The sequence below is a fragment of the Schistocerca gregaria genome, chromosome 11, assembly GCF_023897955.1.
Source record: "Schistocerca gregaria isolate iqSchGreg1 chromosome 11, iqSchGreg1.2, whole genome shotgun sequence".
Lineage (NCBI taxonomy): Eukaryota > Metazoa > Arthropoda > Insecta > Orthoptera > Acrididae > Schistocerca > Schistocerca gregaria.
In genome coordinates, this window is record NC_064930.1 from 92,555,450 (window position 1) to 92,577,090 (window position 21,641).

The 21,641-nt window shown below is 37.9% G+C and overlaps 1 protein-coding gene across 1 annotated transcript in view; it reads right to left on the reverse strand.

The window, feature by feature from the left end:
- The window catches only part of LOC126294954 (uncharacterized), a 607,599-nt gene that overhangs the window by 121,694 nt on the left and 464,264 nt on the right, over positions 1-21,641 (reverse strand). The window contains exons 18-19 of the mRNA XM_049987174.1: positions 13,465-13,586; positions 802-991 (exon numbers count right to left, since the gene is read on the reverse strand). Of these exons, the coding sequence (XP_049843131.1) occupies positions 802-991; positions 13,465-13,586 (312 nt within the window). The remainder of the gene's footprint in view (positions 1-801; positions 992-13,464; positions 13,587-21,641) is intronic.

Sequence of the window (21,641 nt, forward strand, 5' to 3'; positions counted from 1 at the left end):
TATCTCCATTTCCTCCCTCGTAGCCCAATTCCAGCGTCAGTGGACAACAATGGGTCTGTCCACCTCGATTTTTCATATTCCTTTTTCCGTTCTCCTGATTAATCACAAAGCTTGTAGACTATACATGGTTTGGCAGGTATAGGGGCATATATTTCTATTGGTGACTGAGGACAGTGCGCTAAACCACGTTACGTCAGTATTTTCGTCACTGGCATACTAATCGTTACAGCCATTACAAGTCATCTGCTTTGTGTTTGGGTAGTAGCTCCAACTACATGTGGCAACGGCAATCCATTAATGCTCATTCTTCCCTAGACAACAGGTCAGGCGTTCAAGTCTGGACAGTTGGACGCAAAACGGATAGTCTATACTGACAGGAGAAGTCCACTTCATAGTGCAGCTGCGATCGTGCAGAAAGCATTAGCTCCTAGAGTTTGTGACATGTTTGTGGAACGACTGTTCGACACAGAGAAAAAACAGTCTACACACTCATGTGTGACCATATTAAGGTATCACATACCAAAAATATCAAATATCTGCAGTTATACCCGTTACATTCTGTATATCGTAACAATGAAAGATTGCCTCTGTCACACTTGTTGTAAGTAAATATGTAAATATGTAAATATGCATTACAACTGTCTAATGTAATAAAATAAAACACTAATGCTGCATGGTCTGAGAAATGCTATTTAGGAAAAACAAAATTTAGAAATTTTCCATTAAAAAGATATTACATTTGATGTTCTGACTGTACTTATGACACCATTAACTATACCTAAAATTCAAACCTCTTCATACCTGCATGTGCTGTTGAAGCATTGATCGCATAACTCCACGATGTGAGACCAGCAGGGGACAATGAAGTTATTTCTATTTGGTACAGAGCATGTGCCTGCAGGTGATCAAGTACAGCTGAAGTAGTTGATACTTCAACAACTCCAGATAATGTGGTGCAGTCAATGTCTTCACATGCCAGTAGATAAACACACTGAAAACGGTGAATGAAATCTTGTTATGCACCAAATTGTACAATAAAAGGTTGTTTATACGTACTAAATAAATATTATGTTCCTTACAGCTCCATTAATTTTGAACATTACACACTTTATTTTCAACAGAGGTACAATGTGGCATAGCTAGTTTTGAAGCTCAGTTTACGCAAAAACGTTGTAGTTTGATAGGAGTGACTGCTGCACTGAACTTTGAGACCATAGATGAGAGTGACGCCTCTTAACATAAGCAGGGTTGAGAAAAATTTCCAGACCTTAACAATAACTGCAGGAGCAAACACTTGAATGGTACTGGCAGATGATGTAAACCTTAAATCGACATAGAAACTGTTATATCCATATGAAACTGTCCACATCCGTTAGATAGGTACAATTAATCAGGTTTGTTTTTGTTTCGTTCTTCGTATTCCATAGAAGCCAACATAAAAGACTACATTCAGAGAATAAGTCGAGGGATGCATTAACAAAACAGTGGCAGCTGTTAAAATCTAAATCGCTACACCTTTATTTAGAATAATACTCTAGTATATTATTGTACAGTGTATATGTCTAAAAAAGAATAAATTTCACATACTAATAACAAGAAAATGCTACTGTGAGTTTTGCTTTTCATCTGTCATTGATAGCACAGTATCTTCTTTATCACAATGATAAATGTCATAGAACAAAACTGAGAAATTGCAAGAAGAATTTTGTGGTACACAATATCAATTTGGAATAACTGTATGTACATTCGGTGGCAGTAGTTAAGTATGACATCAGATGATGAATAGCATTATTGTACATGCTCAGTGACAATCATGAGACGAGTAGCTTGAATCTAGCAGTAGTAACATTTTGACTAATCCAGTTAGGCATTATTTGGCGGATGAAACTCAGTAATGGAGAACAAACGTTTATTAAATTTTATGTGAGGTGATAATGATTTTGATGGAAGAAAACGTAATTATTTCTAGAAAACTGAGCAGAAGGCAACATGGAAAAAGGGACAACTGGAATGCTGAAAACAATATTTGATGTAATCAATATCTGGTGACTACTACAAGAAAAGAGATTTTATAAAAGTATTACATTAACCATCGCCTTTCAGGTTGCAGTTGCAAGTTGTCTTTGCTGTTATGCTTCTTGTTGAGCATGTCACGGTCACATAGTCCATGGCATCTCACTTCATGTAACTGGAACAATGACAGACTGCTGTCTCTGCCTTTATACTTTGTGTGACTCCTAGCAAACTGCATGTTTGGAAGTTGCCAACTGTCCTGATAATTTTCCCCTTCTACCAAAACCACCTCATGGATTCAATTCAGACAGACCAGAGTCACCTTGATGCATCAATCAATAGCCCAAATTATAGTGTATGAACAGTTATCCTAGTTCTTACATGAGAGTTGATATATTGATTATCAGGTTAATTCTACTCAGCACCACTTGTTCCTTCATTTCCAGGTTCTCGAAGCTCATGATCAGGTTCGCCACTATGGAAGATACTTCTTCCATCTACCAACAGTATACTGCTTTTATTTGAGCTTTTCGTTTAAGAAAATTGGTACTTCTAATAAACTGAGCAGGAAGAAACAGCGGAAGAAGAGACAAGAGTAATGATGAACATTCGATGTTCAATAGTAAGTCATTTATGTATACAAAAACAAGGTGGGCCCCACATTGAAACTTATGGCACACCTAATGAAATATCTCCGTATTTAGATTTGAACCTTGCAACATTCTCTTCTTTGATGTGTTTCGTTCTTATTTTTTGTCTCCTGTTTTTAATATATGACTTGACTTGGCACACAGGGCTGTATCTGATGACATAGAACAGTAGGTTCATTAACAACATTATGTGATCAGTGGCACCGAATGCGCTCAGTAAATTTAGTAAAATCCCAACAGTTTTCCTTTTGTGTTGGTAACATCTGTAGGATACTGTATGGGTTCATATATGGGGGGAACATTAATAAAACCGCCAAACTGCAGGGACATATTCCTGACTGGAAAAAGAGGAGAAGCGTCCTTTTTACATGTGTCCAGAAATGCACCATTGCCATGGTAGATGACAAATGACAGTTCATCTGACCATGTTCCGAGTGTTCCTTTTGTGTTGCAGGCTGTGTGGTTGTCGCAGAGTAATGAAAGGAGCATAACGGACCGGTATTCATGTCGGCAACAAGGCGAGATCGAGTTTGTTTACGGCCAACAGATGGAAACGGCCTAGAGGCAGCTCAGCTACACCAAAACAAGTACCCTCACAGACATACACCTCATTTGAGGCCCTTTTCGAATGTGTGTGTGATAATGGGTCCTTCCAGACACCATATTTGGAGGACTGCCTTCTACACCATATTGAGACGATTCCTAGGACAGTTCCAGGGAAGTGGTCCACCAACATGTGTGACAACCATTAACATCCCTATCACACGCAGTCCCATGAAGGCCACTTTGAACATTCCTGCGACAAGGTTACGATGCATCTCTGTACTGTGATTCAGGACGATCTATTCTCATTGCATGAACACTGTCCATTTCTGGACACCTGTTCATAGAATCTTTTCCCCTTCATTTCCAGTCGGAAATCCGTCCCTACAGTCTCTAGGTTTCAATAATGTTCGCCATGTATGTTACTATGTGTGGATTTATTCTTCCTGAACCCACGTAGAAAATCTGATATAATTGGAATTTTCTCCAAAAAATCAGTCAATCTTCAATTGAATAATCTTCAGTGAAGTATAACAAATTGTGATTTAGAAATGCAGGCAACATTCTTTTTCACATTTCCCTTACTGAAATAGTTCTTGGTACTTACAGGATCTACATCTACATCTACATCTACATCCGTACTCCGCAAGCCACCTGACGGTGTGTGGCGGAGGGTACCCTGAGTACCTCTATCGGTTCTCCCTTCTATTCCAGTCTCGTATTGTACGTGGAAAGAAGGATTGTCGGTATGCTTCTGTGTGGGCTCTAATCTCTCTGATTTTATCCTCATGGTCTCTTCGCGAGATATACGTAGGAGGGAGCAATATACTGCTTGACTCTTCGGTGAAGGTATGTTCTCGAAACTTCAACAAAAGCCCGTACCGAGCTACTGAGCGTCTCTCCTGCAGAGTCTTCCACTGGAGTTTATCTATCATCTCCGTAACGCTTTCGCAATTACTAAATGATCCTGTAACGAAGCGCACTGCTCTCCGTTGGATCTTCTCTATCTCTTCTATCAACCCTACCTGGTGCGGATCCCACACTGCTGAGCAGTATTCAAGTATTGGGCGAACAAGCGTACTGTAACCTACTTCCTTTGTTGTCGGATTGCATTTCCTTAGGATTCTTCCAATGAATCTCAGTCTGGCATCTGCTTTACCGACGATCAACTTTATATGATCATTCCATTTTAAATCACTCCTAATGCGTACTCCCAGATAATTTATGGAATTAACTGCTTCCAGTTGCTGACCTGCTATTTTGTAGCTAAATGATAAGGGACCTATCTTTCTATGTATTCGCATCACATTACACTTCGCTACATTGAGATTCAATTGCCATTCCGTGCACCATGCGTCAATTCGCTGCAGATCCTCCTGCATTTCAGTACAATTTTCCATTGTTGCAACCTCTCGATACACCACAGCATCATCTGCAAAAAGCCTCAGTGAACTTCCGATGTCATCCACCAGGTCATTTATGTATATTGTGAATAGCAACGGTCCTATGACACTCCCCTGCGGCACACCTGAAATCACTCTTACTTCGGAAGACTTCTCTCCATTGAGAATGACGTGCTGCGTTCTGTTATCTAGGAACTCCTCAATCCAATCACACAATTGATCTGATAGTCCGTATGCTCTTACTTTGTTCATTAAACGACTATGGGGAACTGTGTCAAACGCCTTGCGGAAGTCAAGAAACACGGCATGTACCTGTGAACCCGTGTCTAAGGCCCTCTGAGTCTCGTGAACGAATAGCGCGAGCTGGGTTTCACACGATCGTCTTTTTCTAAACCCATGCTGATTCCTACAGAGTAGATTTCTAGTCTCCAGAAAAGACATTATACTCGAACATAATACGTGTTCCAAAATTCTACAACTGATCGACGTTAGAGATATAGGTCTATAGTTCTGCACATCTGTTCGACGTCCCTTCTTGAGAACGGGGATGACCTGTGCCCTTTTCCAATCCTTTGGAACGCTTCGCTCTTCTAGAGACCTACGGTACACCGCTGCAAGTAGGGGGGCAAGTTCCTTCGCGTACTCTGTGTAAAATCGAACTGGTATCCCATCAGGACCAGCGGCCTTTCCTCTTTTGAGCGATTTTAATTGTTTCTCTATCCCTCTGTCGTCTACTTCGATATCTACCATTTTGTCAACTGTGCGACAATCTAGAGAAGGAAGCACAGTGCAGTCTTCCTCTGTGAAACAGCTTTGGAAGAAGACATTTAGTAATTCGGCCTTTAGTCTGTCATCCTCTGTTTCAGTACCATTTTGGTCACAGAGTGTCTGGACATTTTGTTTTGATCCACCTACCGCTTTGACATAGGACCAAAATTTCTTAGGATTTTCTGCCAAGTCAGTACATAGAACGTTACTTTCGAATTCATTGAAAGCCTCTCGCATAGCCCTCCTCACACTACATTTCGCTTCGCGTAATTAGAGATTAATTAGAGATTAATTAAACATTTTATATTAGAGTGGTTCTTTATGGAAAACTCAGCCATTTCATCAATTTCAGATAATAATCTGTTGCTTAGACTCTTTGTGCTTAATATATTTCCACTATCATTATTTTCATTTTAGAATATGGGGGCTAAGGAAGACTTTATTATACTTTGTGTATTGTGTGAGGGGTTGCTGATATTTTGTAGAAATTACTTCAGATGGCTCTGAGCACTATGGGATTTAACAGCTGCGGTCATCAACCCCTCTAACTTAGAACTATTTAAACCTCATCAACCTAAGGACATCACACATACATCCATACCTGAGGCAAGATTCGAACCTGCGACCGTAGCGGTCACTCTGTTCCAAACTGAAGCGTCTAGAACCGCTCGGCCACACAGGCCACCTGTAATTACTCTATAGTATTCACACAGTAACTTATCGCATACCATACTACATCCACTTTATTTGAAGATACTGTTTTAAAGCTGTCATTGACAATTCATTAGAACTGTCTGATATATGTTTTGTGTATTTTTCACAAATTTCTTAATGTACCTCTCTGGGAACATGGTAAGGTTAAACATTTCCATACGAAACGTTAATTCCTGTTCTTATCTGTGACTTCCTTTTAGATTCATTTGATCTGATGTGCTTCTGAGTTAGAAGGAAAGTAGTATGGAAATAACGCCAGAATTTATTTAAGAGAGGTCTCACTATTCAACCACTATCATCTACATCATATGCTTCCCACTGTGTACTGCTTGTAAATATTTTCGCTGCAATTTTTACAGTTTTTATATATTTCTTGTTGTATTTCAAGTGGAAACGTTTGAAGGTACATTCCTTGGACATAATTGGTCACTGTATTGTGCATACACGGAATCTATGGACTGCAAAAAACTGTTTGTAAGCACCTTGTCTAAAGTCGTTTTGGAACAGTTTTCCCGTATTGTGAGAAATGTTACTGTTGCTTTCAGAATTAGTAAGATCAGTGAAGCAGTAGTGATTCTGTAACTTTCCTTGTTGTCTTAATATCATGAATTAACGTAGCCACAGCACATTTTTTATTGTTACCAATATTTCTAGACATTTCACAATTTTTTTAACGTTGCTGCTTGGGGAACGCCAGCAATAATAATTATGAAGTCTAAAATTTTGATAGCAGCTAAATCGCAATCTTTTTCTTGATTTAAATATCATAACTGACCGCATTTTCTATATTATGCACAGTTTTTTTGTAAATTCGGCATCATTTTCACCTTTATGACTTTCTGTGCAATAACACACAGCTAATGTGTAGGCTCGTTTACTCAGGTAGCTAATTTACACTGATTTTAGTAATTGTTTGCTAATTCATATGGCATTTATATAACTGAAGTCATTTGTAAATAACTGTTCAAAATTTGCAAGCTTACTAGCTATGAACTACACACTCTGTTTATATAGATAAAAAAATTTTCTCTCTCTTTCTTGATGGTAATTACTACTAACATTGTTGTATAACTGATGCAGTACATTGCTTATCTGTGATAACTCCTTTATGGCATTCTCTTGTGCCATGTATCTGACCAGGAAACAAAATCAGTCATAAAAGGTGGAACTTCCTTTATTATTGTGGAACTTCATGTCTTCTCTCATATAAGCCTACGAATTTTCGTTTCGTATACAATTTATGCAATGTGTGCTAGCTGGAAATGTTGAGTTTCTTTCTATGTCTATTCTACATTATGAGGTGGGGGTAAATGCTAACAATCTTCTGATTCTTCTACTGCACTGTGGGCTGCTGGCAAACGAAGTGTTTCAAGTACACATAATTCTGATTACAAATGGAGATATCATTTTCACATTCCTTGTGCATCATATATTGCCTTCAAATTCCTATTTATGTTATTGAATTGAGCCTTTCTCGGCAAGTCCACTTTCTAAGTAATGTACTTTAACATGATGAGCCCACAACCAGATGAAAATTCTGATGTTTCCAAGATAAATCACTTGCATTGTTTCTCATGATTTGATTACTTTAGTAACAAGTAACTATTTGCACAATTTTAGCAGAGAACGAAACTTGATAACTCTTCCATGCAACATACTTAACCAGACTGAGAATGTGACAAATCAAAAAGTATTTACTTCAGTACCATGAGGAGACCGGGAATAAACTTACGAAGATTATACACAAGACACAGAAAAACAAGGTTTAAGATGAATAATTCACTCTCAACATTTCTCTTTAAATATTTTTAGTTCTCCAAATAGTTTATAAGTGACAGACCTAAACAGTAGACATATCAGCAAGCTGTTAGGAGTTTCTAACATCTCTTAATTTGACAGTATTTTCAATGTGGCATTAAATGAACTTTCCTGCAAATTCTCTATGCTTCTGGCCTATTGTCACCATACAATGTCCTGTACTGGATTTAAACAGTAGAACATGAACGTCTTACGAGTTACTCTGTATTTGTCAACATTTATGTAACATCCTGTTTGATTCAAGCTTGACATTCGAAGTCTTCTCGAAGACATAATTTACATCACTGATCAATGAGGCAGTGACTCAACATATTGCTTCAGCTGTCAAACGTTTAACAAGGCTTTGCTTTTATGCATACCAGGTAATGGGCCCCTATTGCATGGTGGGAAATCCATTGGCATTCAGTTGATATATTTATTGGGAATGTGGGTCTCATGGGAAGCGTGCAAGGGAGAAGTCCTTGCAGTCGCGCTATTCATCTGTGTCCTCAGTGGCTCAGATGGATAGAGCGTCTTCCATGTAAGCAGGAGATCCCGGGTTCGAGCCCCGGTCGGGGTCACATTTTCAACTGTCCACATCGAGGTAAATCAACAACACCTGTCGGCAGCTGAGGGTTTCAGTTAATAATCATTTACTTATTATTTTGTTTATTATCCTGATCACATTATCCTAAGTCTTCAGATTCGCTATTACATCAGACAGGATTTTCACTTTGATAATCCGAATATGCCTAGTCAAGCTGTATTGATTCTCCATCAGATAATATGCCAGACTTTTTCATCCTCCATTTAGAACCACCAGGGGCAAGCTGTGTGAAGCTCCATTACGGATTATAACAAACTTATTAGATAATATTACATACTAAAAATATTTTTCTCTAGTTTCCAGTGAATCACCATGGATTTATTATGAGTATTCAATGCACTAAACTATTGAACACCAAAACTAATATTCAGATGAGATATTATTGGGAGGCACCACAGACTGCCTATAGCTCTTTGATATGGTTTATTGAATTTTGATGGCTTTTCATAAACAATATTTTCTCTATCTGTCACCATTCAGTGTTATATATTGGTATTAAAATGTAGACCTCTGACTTTTAGTCTTTTATTCGTATATTTAAATGGATTAGAAAACCTTTCTATGACATTATTTTAATTTCTATTCGCAGATATGACTGAAATGTGCTGTTAAATGGTATTTCAAAATTTTTGCTTCAACTTGTTCAAAACTTTAGTGGTACCGACTGATCATATCTCAATAACTAATCAACCATTAACAAACAATGGTATAATAATGTTTCTTTCTTCATTGTAATAGATACAACGATCATCAGCATAAGAATTTACATTTCAGAACATCATTAAAAAATTTGAGACTTTCCCATTTCACAGTTCTGGAGCTTGTCTTAAGCCATATGAACTGTTCTTCGGAGTGAAAATTCTATTTTTACTATTCATTAATCTATTAGGTTGATTCATGTAAATTACTATCTGCAGGTAAACGTATAAAACATTGTCTTAAAATCAGAAGTTCTCGTTTTCGATTTATTTGTAACTGCGGCCGAAAGAACTAGTCCAACTTTCTTATTACATGCCACAGGATTGAAAGTTACTAAACCGGATTGTCCTCCAGCTCGAAAGCTCTTTAAGCTAGTTGGAGTTTGTAATGACTCTATAGGTTTTGATGCAACACCCAGACACACATTTTACATTCACTGCATACTTAATGAAACTCTTAGGTTTCCTACTTCATTACGCATTGTGTTATGACATTGTTTGAGCCATTTGAGGTAGAAATGTCAACAACTTCTCCTACCACTCCAAAGCTTGCCTTTCTACTGTGTTGCACAAGATCCAGTTCATAGCCCTCATATCTGACAGGCATGTTAGTGCTTCATCGATTCAGTTTCAGCGACGAGAATATATTTCGAGTGACATAATCAGAATGTTCAGTGCAATGTTCAGGAACATCATAAAGAGACTCACCAGACAACTGGTTTCCTCATGCATGTAGTAATCTGCTCCTTGCTTGTCTCATTAAAATCTTAACTTCAGTGAGTTGCGGTTGACCTTGAGTTCTTCTGTGAACTATTTTTTATAAGAGACAACAATGCCTCAGATAAATGGATCCTGTGTAAAAGTGTCACAGTCGTATTCAACAAACATTAATTTCTTTGACTTGTGGTCGACCTTCCTTCATATGGATTGTTCAGTCTGTACCTGAAGGCACATTCAAAATTTCTCGACTTAGTAACACCCATTTTACATGAAAACAAAAATTTTGTGAGACCTTTCCCAATTCTTGAACTCATTCCATTCTCCTTTAGGTAATGACTGGATAATTCACTGCTTCAGCCACAAATCCTTTTTCACGTCATGGACATGTATTGCTGATCATGCTCCCTCAATAATTTGAGCTTCGCCCTTTCAAGTTAATTAGTTAGTTAGTTACGTGTTCCATGGATCATTTTGCATCATAGACAGTAATGATGTGGAACAAATCATTTTACATTCACATCACAAATCAATTTGTATATGTGGTTACATTATGAACATTATTAAGTTTATTATTTTGTTACAAAAAGAAAAAAGGTTGTACAGATATGAGTCAGTAATTCCTACACACATAACAGTAATAGAAATTCTTCAACAGAATAGAAATAGTTGCCAAGGAGAAACTTTCTCAGTTCGTTTTCAGTTTTATTTTGCTGTCTATCAGACATTTTATATCACTAGGTAAGTGATCAAAAATTTTTATTGCAACATTACACACCCCTTATTGTCCTAAAGACAACCTTAACGAGGAGTAATGTCTTTTTCCTTCTGGTGTTTTAATTATGATCAGTATTGTTCCTTTTGAATGTTAGTGAATTATTTACACCAGGAGTCGTGAGGGAATAACTATACTATAAAGTAGCAGTCAGAATGCGCGACTCCTTAAACAAAAGTCTACAAGATGATCGTGAATTAGTACTACATATTATTCTTAAAGGACGTTTTTCCTTAGAATTGAGTTGGCCAAGAACATAATTCCATGTGATATTACTGAATGAAAATACACAGAAGTTGTCAGTTTACTGATATGTGGCTGCCCGGGATTTACAACCATTCCAGGTGCAAATATGGCTGATCTAAGTTGTTTTAGGATTTCCAAAATGTGCTTGTTCCAACTTGAATTCTCATCAATATTGACACCTAAGAATATTGAAATTTCCACCTTGTTTATTATATCCCCTCATGCCTTACTCTTATCTTTGGTATAGTAACCTCAGATCTGCAAAACTGAATATGTCTTCTCTTTAAAACTGAGGGTAAGACCATTCACAGGAAACCAGTAGATGACATTTTTAAGAACCTGCTTAAACATTACTTCCATTTCTGTATGTATTCTTGGATTGATCAATATACTAGTGTCATCTGCAGAAAGAACTAATTCTTCTTATTGTACATTAGATAGAAGATCTGAAGCTTCCTGGCAGATTAAAACTGTGTGCCAAACAAAGACTGAAATTCGAGACCTTTGCCTTTTGTGGGTAAGTGCTCTGACCTGTCTGTGAAAGACAATCTAAGTCTGGTATACAGTTTTAACCTGCCAGGAAGTTTCATATCAGCACACATACCATTGTGGAGTGAAATTTCAATCTTGAGGTGGAAGATCGTTTACATATATGTATAACAGTTATGGACCAAAGACTGAACCTTGGGGAACCTCATATATGATTTCTACCTAGTCAGAAATATGTCCCCAGATTATATTGGTTGACTTACTAAGTACACACTTCTGCTTTGTCTTTGTCAGATATGACATTACCATTCGCTGGCTATATCATTAAGCCTATGTTGTTTTTGTTGTGGTCTTCAGTCCAAAGACTGGTCTGATGCATCTTTCCATGCTGCTCTATACTGTGCAAGCTTCTCCATCTCCCAGTACCTACTGCCACCTGCATCCTTCTGAATCTACGTGGTGTATTAATCTCTCGGTCTTCCTCTACGATTTTTACCCTCCATGCTGCACTCCAGTATCAAACTGATCCCTTTGTGCCTCAGAATATGTCCTACCAACCAACCCCTTCTTCTAGTCAAGTTGTGCCACAAAGTTCTCTTCTCCTGAATTCTATTCAGTAACTCCTAATTAGTTATGTGATCTACCCATCTAATCTTCACCATTCTTCTGTAGCACCACAATTCGAAAGCTTCTATTCTCTTCTAGTGTAAACTGATTATCGTCCATGTTTCACTTCTATGCATGGCTACATTCCACACAAATATTTTTACAACTGACTTCCTGACAATTAAATCTATACACGATCTTAACAAATTTCTTCAGAAACACTTTCGCTGCCATTACCAGTCTACATTAAGCCTATAAAACATCAATTTATCTAGGATAGTATGTGATTCACACAGTCATATGCCTTAGACAGATCCCAGAAATACCAGTCAGTTCTACTATTTAATGCTTGTAAAATTTGATGGGTGAACATTAAATGGCGTTCTGAGCAGAACAATCCTTCTGAAACCTGAAGTCTGGTTTGGTGTGGATATTATTGTTGCTAAGGTGAGATACGATTCTAGAATGCATCATCTTCTAAAAAATTCAGAAAATGATGTTTAATTACTGTTAATGTCATACATTTGTCAGACTTTTTACGAAATACCAGCTTTCATTTCCATCTTAGTTTGTTATGATACTAATTTTGTCTCAGTTTTTAAAACCGAAATGTCGGCATTTACAGTCTGAACACAGCCTTTAAGTAATGTTTGTGTGACACAAAGCAAATGAAATGCTATAATCAACACATATTAAATACTTTTTAGAACTATGTCATACAACTGTGCACGATAGAAAGCCTCTAATGAAGCACCTCTGAATCGAGTTTCTTATAATTTATTAGTATTGTAAATCAACGCTTTAGTATACAGAATGAATTTTCACTCTGCTGTGGAATGTGCACTGATTTGAGACTTGCTGACTGTTTAAAACTGTGTGCCAGACCATACTCAAAACCCAGAACTTTTGCCTTTCATGGGCAAGTCTACCAACTGAGTTACTCTTGCATGATTCATGACCTACCTGTCTTCACTCTTTTAAATCCGTCAGCACCTCATAGCCTACCATGATTTCACAGCCTTCTTATCAAATAGGTAACTCGAACCAAGCAGTCACATTTATTGCACATTTCTTCATGAATAAAATTTCATTTGTTTTCTGTTCAAGGTTTAAGTGGAAAATTTTCTCAGGATGACCAGTCGATGAAGAGGGGGCACAAAACATTATGAAACGAGTTATATTCCTCTCTTTAACAACAGAAGAAAGGGAAGTCACAAATATTTAATTTAGGTAGCAACAAATGTACGAATACATTTCTGTTCACAAAGTGACCATTTAATAAGAGTGGAGAACAGCATTAAAAAAGTTTAATGTCCCCTTCTATTAGATAGTGTGATGTTAATTTGGTGAATAGTAGTGTGTAACCCTAGTCATAATTATTTTGCAGTCATTATTTTCGTTCATGTTACATCAAATAACTGGTAGTTTTTGTAGATACCTGATATGTGACTTTGTATCGTAGTGACTCGTCTTGTGAATTCAGCGGAGGCTGCCATGTAACATTCAGCTGTCTGCCAGACACCAAAGGCACTACATTCACAGCTCTCACACTTCCTGGGGCTGGAACAGAATAATCCCTATAAAGCAGTCCAGCAAGAAGAAAAGAGAAAAGTCAGAAAGTATGTCTAACGATTTGTTGATTATGAATCTTTTCTTGTTGATAACTGTATGCACTCTCTGTTATAATTATAAAAAAACAACTGATTCATTATTAGCAAATCATACATTATAATCTCAACATATGAAATTATATTTCACACAAAAATATTTTACAAGCTTTTCCAATTGCACATGTGTTTGTTATTTGTTGTTTGATATCTGATACAGTTATAGGTTTACCATTCAGGTTTTTACTCTAATTTAAGTTTCTGCTACGATTATGTCTACAGTTCTGTACAACAAATGGAAGAACAATAACAACAACTCATTTGGAAACGTTGTACACACAACATAATAAATATTATAGACATCACTCAATCTCCAAAACTTGTAATATATGTATAGTAACGTTTTCTGGGATATTACTACATAACCAAAGAACGTTGTGAGGCATTAATTATCTAGACATCCCACTGAACACAGTCTGATATTTATTACTTTATTAGCTGAGACAAATCTTTTTAAGTACACTTATTTTAAACGAGGAACTGCACATAATGTTTTTGTGTGTTCATAAAAAAATCTGAATGTATATCATTTATTGGTAACCACAATTTAAATTGAAATCTGTGCTCAGATGTTACTGATAAACTTGTGTATGTAATTTACATAAGTGCATGCATTATGTGTGAGTAAGTGGAAGCAATTTCATAGAAAGTTGGAAGCAAATTTCTTTTAAGAACATGTAGTTAGGCAACAGTTATATATGCATATGTAATTACTGTATGGATTTTTTCTTACATGATCGACACCTTTTTCTGTGAGGTGGCTGTGGCTATCACCTTATGCTTTGCCTTTTGTGAACTTCAATTCTCAGCATTATTATTTCTTTATTCAGTATACTTATGGTCACATACACTGAAGCACCAAAGAAACTGGTATTCGAATACAAGGGCTTGTAACAGATAATGTATGGGGATGTGGTCGGCAACGCCTATATAAAAGAACAACTGTCGGGCGCAGTTGTTAGATCGGCTACTGGCGCTATAATGGCAGGATATCAAGATTTTATTGAGCTTGAACGTCACATAATAGTCGGCGCACGAGCGATGGGACACAGGATCTCCGAGGTAGCGATGACGTGGCCATTTTCCTGTACGACAATTTGATGAGGGTACTGTGAATATCAGGAATACGGTTAAACAGCAAATCTCCGACATCGCTGCGTCCGGGAAAAGATCAGGTGAGAAAGTCACCAACGATGAATAATGAGAATCATTCAACGTGACAGAAGTGTGACTCTTCCGCAGATTGCTGCAAATTTCAGTACTGGGCCATCAAAAAGTGTCAGCCTGCGAACCATTCAACGAAAGATCATTGATATGGGCTTCCAGAGCTGAGGGCCCACTCGTGTACCCTTGATGACTGCACTGCAGAGTCCAATATACCTCGACTGGGCCCATCAACACTGAAGTTGGAGTTTTGGTGACTGGATACATGTTGCCTGGTAGGGCCAGTATCGTTTCAAGTTGTTTTGAGTGGATGGGCGTGTATGGGTATGGAGCCTACCTCATGAATCCATGGACCCTGCATGTCGGGGGAAGGGAGGGGGGACAGTTCAAGCTGGTGGAGGCTCTGTAATGTTTGATGGCGAGTGCAATTAGACTGATATGGGACCCCTGACACGTCTAGACACGACTCTGACAGGTGACACATACGCTAGCATCCTGTCTGATCTCCTGCATCCATTCGTGTCCAATGTGCATTCCGACGGATTTGGGCAATTCCAGTCGGACAATGCCACACCCCACACGTCTAAAATTGCTGCATTATGGCTCCAGGAACGCACTTCTGAGTTTAAACACTTCCACTGGCCACCAAACTCGCCAGATATGAACATTACTGAGCATGCCTTGCAACATGCAGTTCAGTAGAGATCTCCACCCCCTCGTACATCTACGGATTTATGGACAGCGCTGCAGGATTCATGGTGTCAGTACCCTCCAGCACTACTTCACAGTCCTAGGGCACCTCGTGTTGCAGCACTTTTGCGCGATCGCGGAGGTCCTACATGATATTAGGCAGGTGCACCAGTTTCTTTGTCTCTTCTGTTTATTACAGCACTGTTTACGATGAACAATCGCGTTATTGATCATGTCGTTCACTGATGCTAGCTAGCACCACATACGAAGAATTACTGGAGTACTGCTTGTCTGGGAGTTAATTAGAGTTGGGTGCTAACAGAAAGGTCGACGTGGACAATGCATACCTTACAAGCTGCTGTTGGCTCCAGAAGGGCTGGGTGGGGAGTAGTGGTGTTCTGCAGAGCCAGGTATTTACTACCCTGAGGGGAAAAAAGGAAGGAGGTGGCAGTTTACAACGCTGACACAACAGAAATACTGTATGGTGGACGGTGCAGGTGGGAGGTTCCCGTCTGGTGATCCGAAAAATAATTTCAGAATATTGTACCTGGTGAAAGCGTTGGGGGCGGAACAATACGAAAACACATAGTTTTTATGTGAAGGAATGTGCAGGGTCACAGACAACAGTCATCAGCTGATATGCGAGGAATCTTCTCATGGGAAGTGACGAGGCACACTTCCCATCAAGAAGCCAACTTCCAGAAGATCTTTTGAATGGAGTATGAGCTACAGGCGATTGGTTAGCAGATTAATGCCCTTGTTGTGGCAATCCTTCTCTAACGGCCGCTGGATTCGTCGTCTGAGCACAGGTATAGACGCCAAGTTACCAGAGAGAGTGGGCGTATGGCGTGAACTCACTTTCCTGTGGGGACTGATAGAAGATACTTCCGTCTGGGGATCAACCTATATAATCTTCACAGGTAAGAGCTACAGCAGAGAATCTGGCGACTAGATTTTGCGGCGTGCTACTTGTGACACAAGGAGGTGTGAAGACGTTCCTTTGTGAACAAAGTTGTTATTCTGTTCAGTAGAGTGATGGTTCTTTACCTTTCTGTGAAGTCTGACACACATTGAAATGCATCTTTACGAAAGAATGCTTGGGTCGGATTTCAGTTTCGCGCTGGTGAGAAAACATAAATCTTGAGTTGTGTTATGTCTTGCTCTGACGAAATTTGAGCCTTGGACATTTGTGGACAGCGTATTGCATCCCCTGTGTAGGCAGAGAATTACACATACGCCATGTACCTCATCTGCACACCAGCTTAATGAGCAAATCGTTGCTGCAGTGAAATGCCGTTGGTTCTTCAGTAGGTGACACACAGTCCTGAGTTGCGTCCGCAGTTAGTGGTCTAGTGGGTAGCATTGCTGCCTCTAGATTATGGGGTCCCATGCTCGATTCGCAGCTGGGTTGTGGATTTTCTCTGCCCGGGGTCTGGGTGTCTGTGTTGTACTCATCATTTCATTATCATCATAATCATCATCATCATCATCATTCGTGACAGTCGCTAGATTGGGCTATATAAAAATTTGTACTTTGTACGGGCGCTGATGACCGCGCAGTTGAGCGCGCCACAAACCAAACAGCGACATCATCATCAGCTCCTGAGTTAGGCTGTTAGGGAAACACTCACAGTAAATGGATTGAGTTCTATTTGCTTGTCAACTGAGCTTCATCCGAAAGTGTCTGTCAAGGTGCATGTCTTCCGTTCCTCACCGCTAATCAGTAACAGGCAACTTGGTGTCCATCTAATAAAGCGGTACATGGTCCCATGAAAGAGAAAAATATGTTCCGCCAATCTAGAAATTACATTTAGGGTGAGGTCTACCATATTTACAGAATTTTTGTACTCCATATATTTCTTGACAATAAATCATTTATGGTATCCAAGTTGTGATTGATTCTAGTAGCATCCCTATAGCAGGAATTGGTTTGATTGCTAAAATGAAGCAAAGTAAAACCACAATACCAAGCTTCGTTTTATGGAAATCTGTAGGCGTAGATTGTCAATAGCAGGGCCGTTTTAATCATTTGTGTACGTGAGAATTCCATTATGGGTACAACATTAGGCTACAACACATACACACACTATATGTTAGAAACACCATAGGGGTTTACCTTGTAAGTGATCAAAATTAACTTCATGTTTCATTATCAGTGACTATGATATTTCAGAGTTTATTTGTTCACACTAGTCTGAAAAATAAGGATAAATTGTTAACATTGGTACCTGTGATACTGTGTTTGATAGGTTACAAAATCTCTGCTGCACTAATTTACCAGTGGCTGTAATATAATACGAACTGAAATCGCACGCAACTCTTCTAATATCAGTGACCTATTTCATTGCTACAGTAATAAAATATTTTTGTCACCTACTCTCTCAATTCTGCAAGTCTGCACATCTTTCCACATTGTAATTAATTTACAGGATTAGGTCAAAACATACTTGTTTGGTCCCTTTTTTCCTGTTTTATGATGCAACTCAGGACTGACTTCATCATCATCATCATCATCTTAGGCATTTCATGTCCAATGGCGGATACAGGCTTCCCCAAGACTTCTCTAAGAAATAGAGTTTATATTCATATGCGTGCTTGCTGGACCTGAGTGTTTTCTCTTTTCTATCCTTCTTCCATTAGGATATTTTCTCTATTTTCTTGTTTCTTGGAATACAGCAAAGACCTTCGTTGATCTGTTTAGTACTCATTTACCTACTATGTGTCAAGTTCAGCTCCATTTCAATTTATATGCACAATCATCACAATTCTATCTACTCCTTCTGTAAGTTTTCTTATTCACTTGCTTATTTTCTGCACTCTTCTACTAACATCCAACAGACAGGGCAATTGCTGGTGTGCTGTACTAAGTTTCCTTAATCGTTTTGAATTAAATGGCTTTGCTTCACTGTGTTAGCTCAAAATCGGTTACACAAATTGACTATAAATTTTTCATTACAGACATATCACAGTATCATTTCTTAAAACAGTATTTAATTTTCCTGAACCACGCCAGGTCAATTTAAGGGTGTGGTTTTTTTCTGCACTTTGAGTGATTATTTTCAAATTCCCTAGGTAAATGTCATCAAATGGCTATATGACGGTTTTAATTTTTCTTCTCAAATTTTTGGTTACATGTCAGTATTACACCAATTAATTTTCAGGTCTACTTGAAAACACGATGAAATATATTCTTTCATTAGGTTTTGTTGTTTATGTGTCCAAAATCATAATTGCAGAATATCATCATTGACATCAAATCAGTTTAGGTATCTTTCAGTAGCACATACACATTCCATTCATGATTTTGAGAGATTAGATTAGATTAGATTAATACTTGTTCCATAGATCATGAATACGACACTTCGTAATGATGTGGAACGTGTCAGGTTAATAAAAGATGTCTGTACAAGATATTGCACTACACAAAATATTGCATGACACGAATGTTTAAGCTAGTTTTTTTACTTCTCTTTCCTTAATTTATATCTAAAAATTCAGCCAGTGAGTAGAAGGAGTTGTCATCTAGAAATTCTTTTAATTTATTTTCAAATGTTGGTTGACTATGTGTCAGGTTTTTGATGCTGTTTGGTAGGTGACCAAAGACTTTTGTGGCAGCGTAATTTACCCCTTTCTGTGCCACAGTCAGATTTAACCCTGCATAGTGAAGATCTTCCTTTCTCCTGGTATTATAGCTATGCACACTGGTATTACTTTTGAACTGTGTAGGATTATTAACAACAAATTTCATAAGTGAATGTATATACTGTGAGGTTACTGTGAGGATCCCTAGATCCTTAAATAGATGTCTGCAGGATGACTGTGGGTGGGCTCCATCAATTATTCTGATTACACGTTTTTGAGCAATGAATTCTTTTCTACTCAACGATGAATTATGCCAGAATATGATGCCATACGAAGACAGTGAATGAAAGTAGGCATAGTACGCTAATTTACTGAGATTCTTGTCACCAAAATTTGCAGTAACCCTAATAGCATACATAGGTGAACAGACGTTTCAGCAGACCATCAATGTGTTGCTTCCAGTTTAACCTCTCATCAATGGCCACACCTAAAAATTTTGAAAATTCTATCTTAGCTACAGACTTCTGTTCAAAGTCCATATTTATTACTGCAGTTGTGCCATTTAGTGTACAGAACTGTATAATACTGTGTTTTTTCAAAATTTAAAGAGAGCCTGTTTGCTGAGAACCACTTAATAATTTTGTGAAAAACATCATTTACAATTACATCACTTAGTTCTTGGTTTTTGGGTGTTATTACCATACTTGTATCATCAGCAAAATGAATTAACTTTGCGTCTTCATCAATGTGGAGTGGTTAGTCATTGTATATCAAGAACAGTAAAGGACCTAAGACTGAACCCTGGGGGATCCCATACTTGATAGCCACCCAGTTTGAGGAATCAGCTGTTGTTTTATCAATACATGAATCACTTTCTGCATTCTTCCAGTTAAGTATGAATTAAATCATTTGTGCACTGCCTCCCTCAAACCATAATGATTTAGCTTATCTAAAAGAATTCCATGATTTACACAATCAAAGGCCTTTGAGAGATCACAAAAAATACCAATGCGTGATGTCTGGTTATTCAGAGCATTTAATATTTATATAGCATTTTCTGTTGAAAAGCCTTTCTGAAAACCAAACTGACATTTTGTTAGTACTTTATTTTTACATATATGGGAGGCTACTCTTGAATACATTACTTTCTCAATTTTTTTTCATAGAGCTGTCAGAAGAGAGATTGGGCGATAGTTGTTGACATCCGACGTATCCCCCTTTTTATGCAATGGTTTTACAATGGCATATTTCAGTCTCTTGGGGAAAACACTGTGCTCCAGAGAGCTATTACATACATGGCTGAGAATCCTACTTATCTGTGGGGAACAAGCTTTAAGTATCTTGCTGGAAATGCCATCAATTACGTAAGAGCTTTTACTTTTCAGTGAGTTTATTATTTTACTGACTTCAGAGGGAGTGGCTGGTGGAAATACAGTTGTTTCAAACTGCACAGGTATGGCCTCTTCTATTAGAAGCCTTTCCTCTTCTAGTGAAGATCTAGATCCTACTTTCTCCACAACATTTAAAAATGATTATTGAAAATATTTTTAATTTCTGATTGTTTGTTAGTACACTTGTCATTAAGTTTTATGGCACTAAAGTCTTCCTGTGCTCTTGGTTGCCCTGTTTCCCTTTCAATAATATTCCAAATTGCTTTAATTTTATTATCAGAGTTACTGATCTCAGACATGATACACAAGCTTCTGGATTTTTTAATAACTTTTCTTAGTACCACACAATAGTTTTTTTTATAATATTGAACAATTTCAGGGTCAGTACTCCCTCTTGCTGTTAGATATAGTTCTCTCTTACAGTTGCAAGATATTCTTATTCCTTTAGTTTGCCAAGGTTTTTTATATGTTTTCTTGGAATTATGTTTAACTATTTTCTTGGGAAAATAATTTTCAAATACCCTTAAAAATGTATCGTGAAATAAGTTATATTTCAAGTTTGCATCAGGTTCCTTATAGACTTCATCCCAGTCTAGCTGCCTTAGGCTTTCCCTAAAGTTTGCAATAGTTATATTGTTCATTGAATGCACTGCTTTGAAATTGTGATTTGATATACTGCATGGAGCTATGTCATGTACTGTAACTAACTGTGCACCATGATCTGAAGTCCATTCTCAACAGGATAAGCATTTATGTCCTTAAATTTATCTTGGTCTATAAAAAAGTTATCTATCAGTGTCCTGCTGTTCTTTGTTATTGGAGTAGGAAAATCAATGACAGAGCTCAAATTGAAAGAACTGAGGTCATTCTTCCTATTACACTCTTTCAGGGAATCAACATCGAAATCCCCACAAATGATAATTTGCTTCCCCCTGTCTGACAGATAGCACAACAAAGCACTCAAGTTTTCTAAAAATAGCTGGAAATTCCCTGAGGGGGACCTATACACTGTTACAATTATGAAAGTGCCATCATTTAGTTTTAGTTCAGTGGCACATGCTTCCATATGTTGCTCTACACGAAATTTTTTAGTTTCTAAATTTTTTACACTGTGGAAGCTT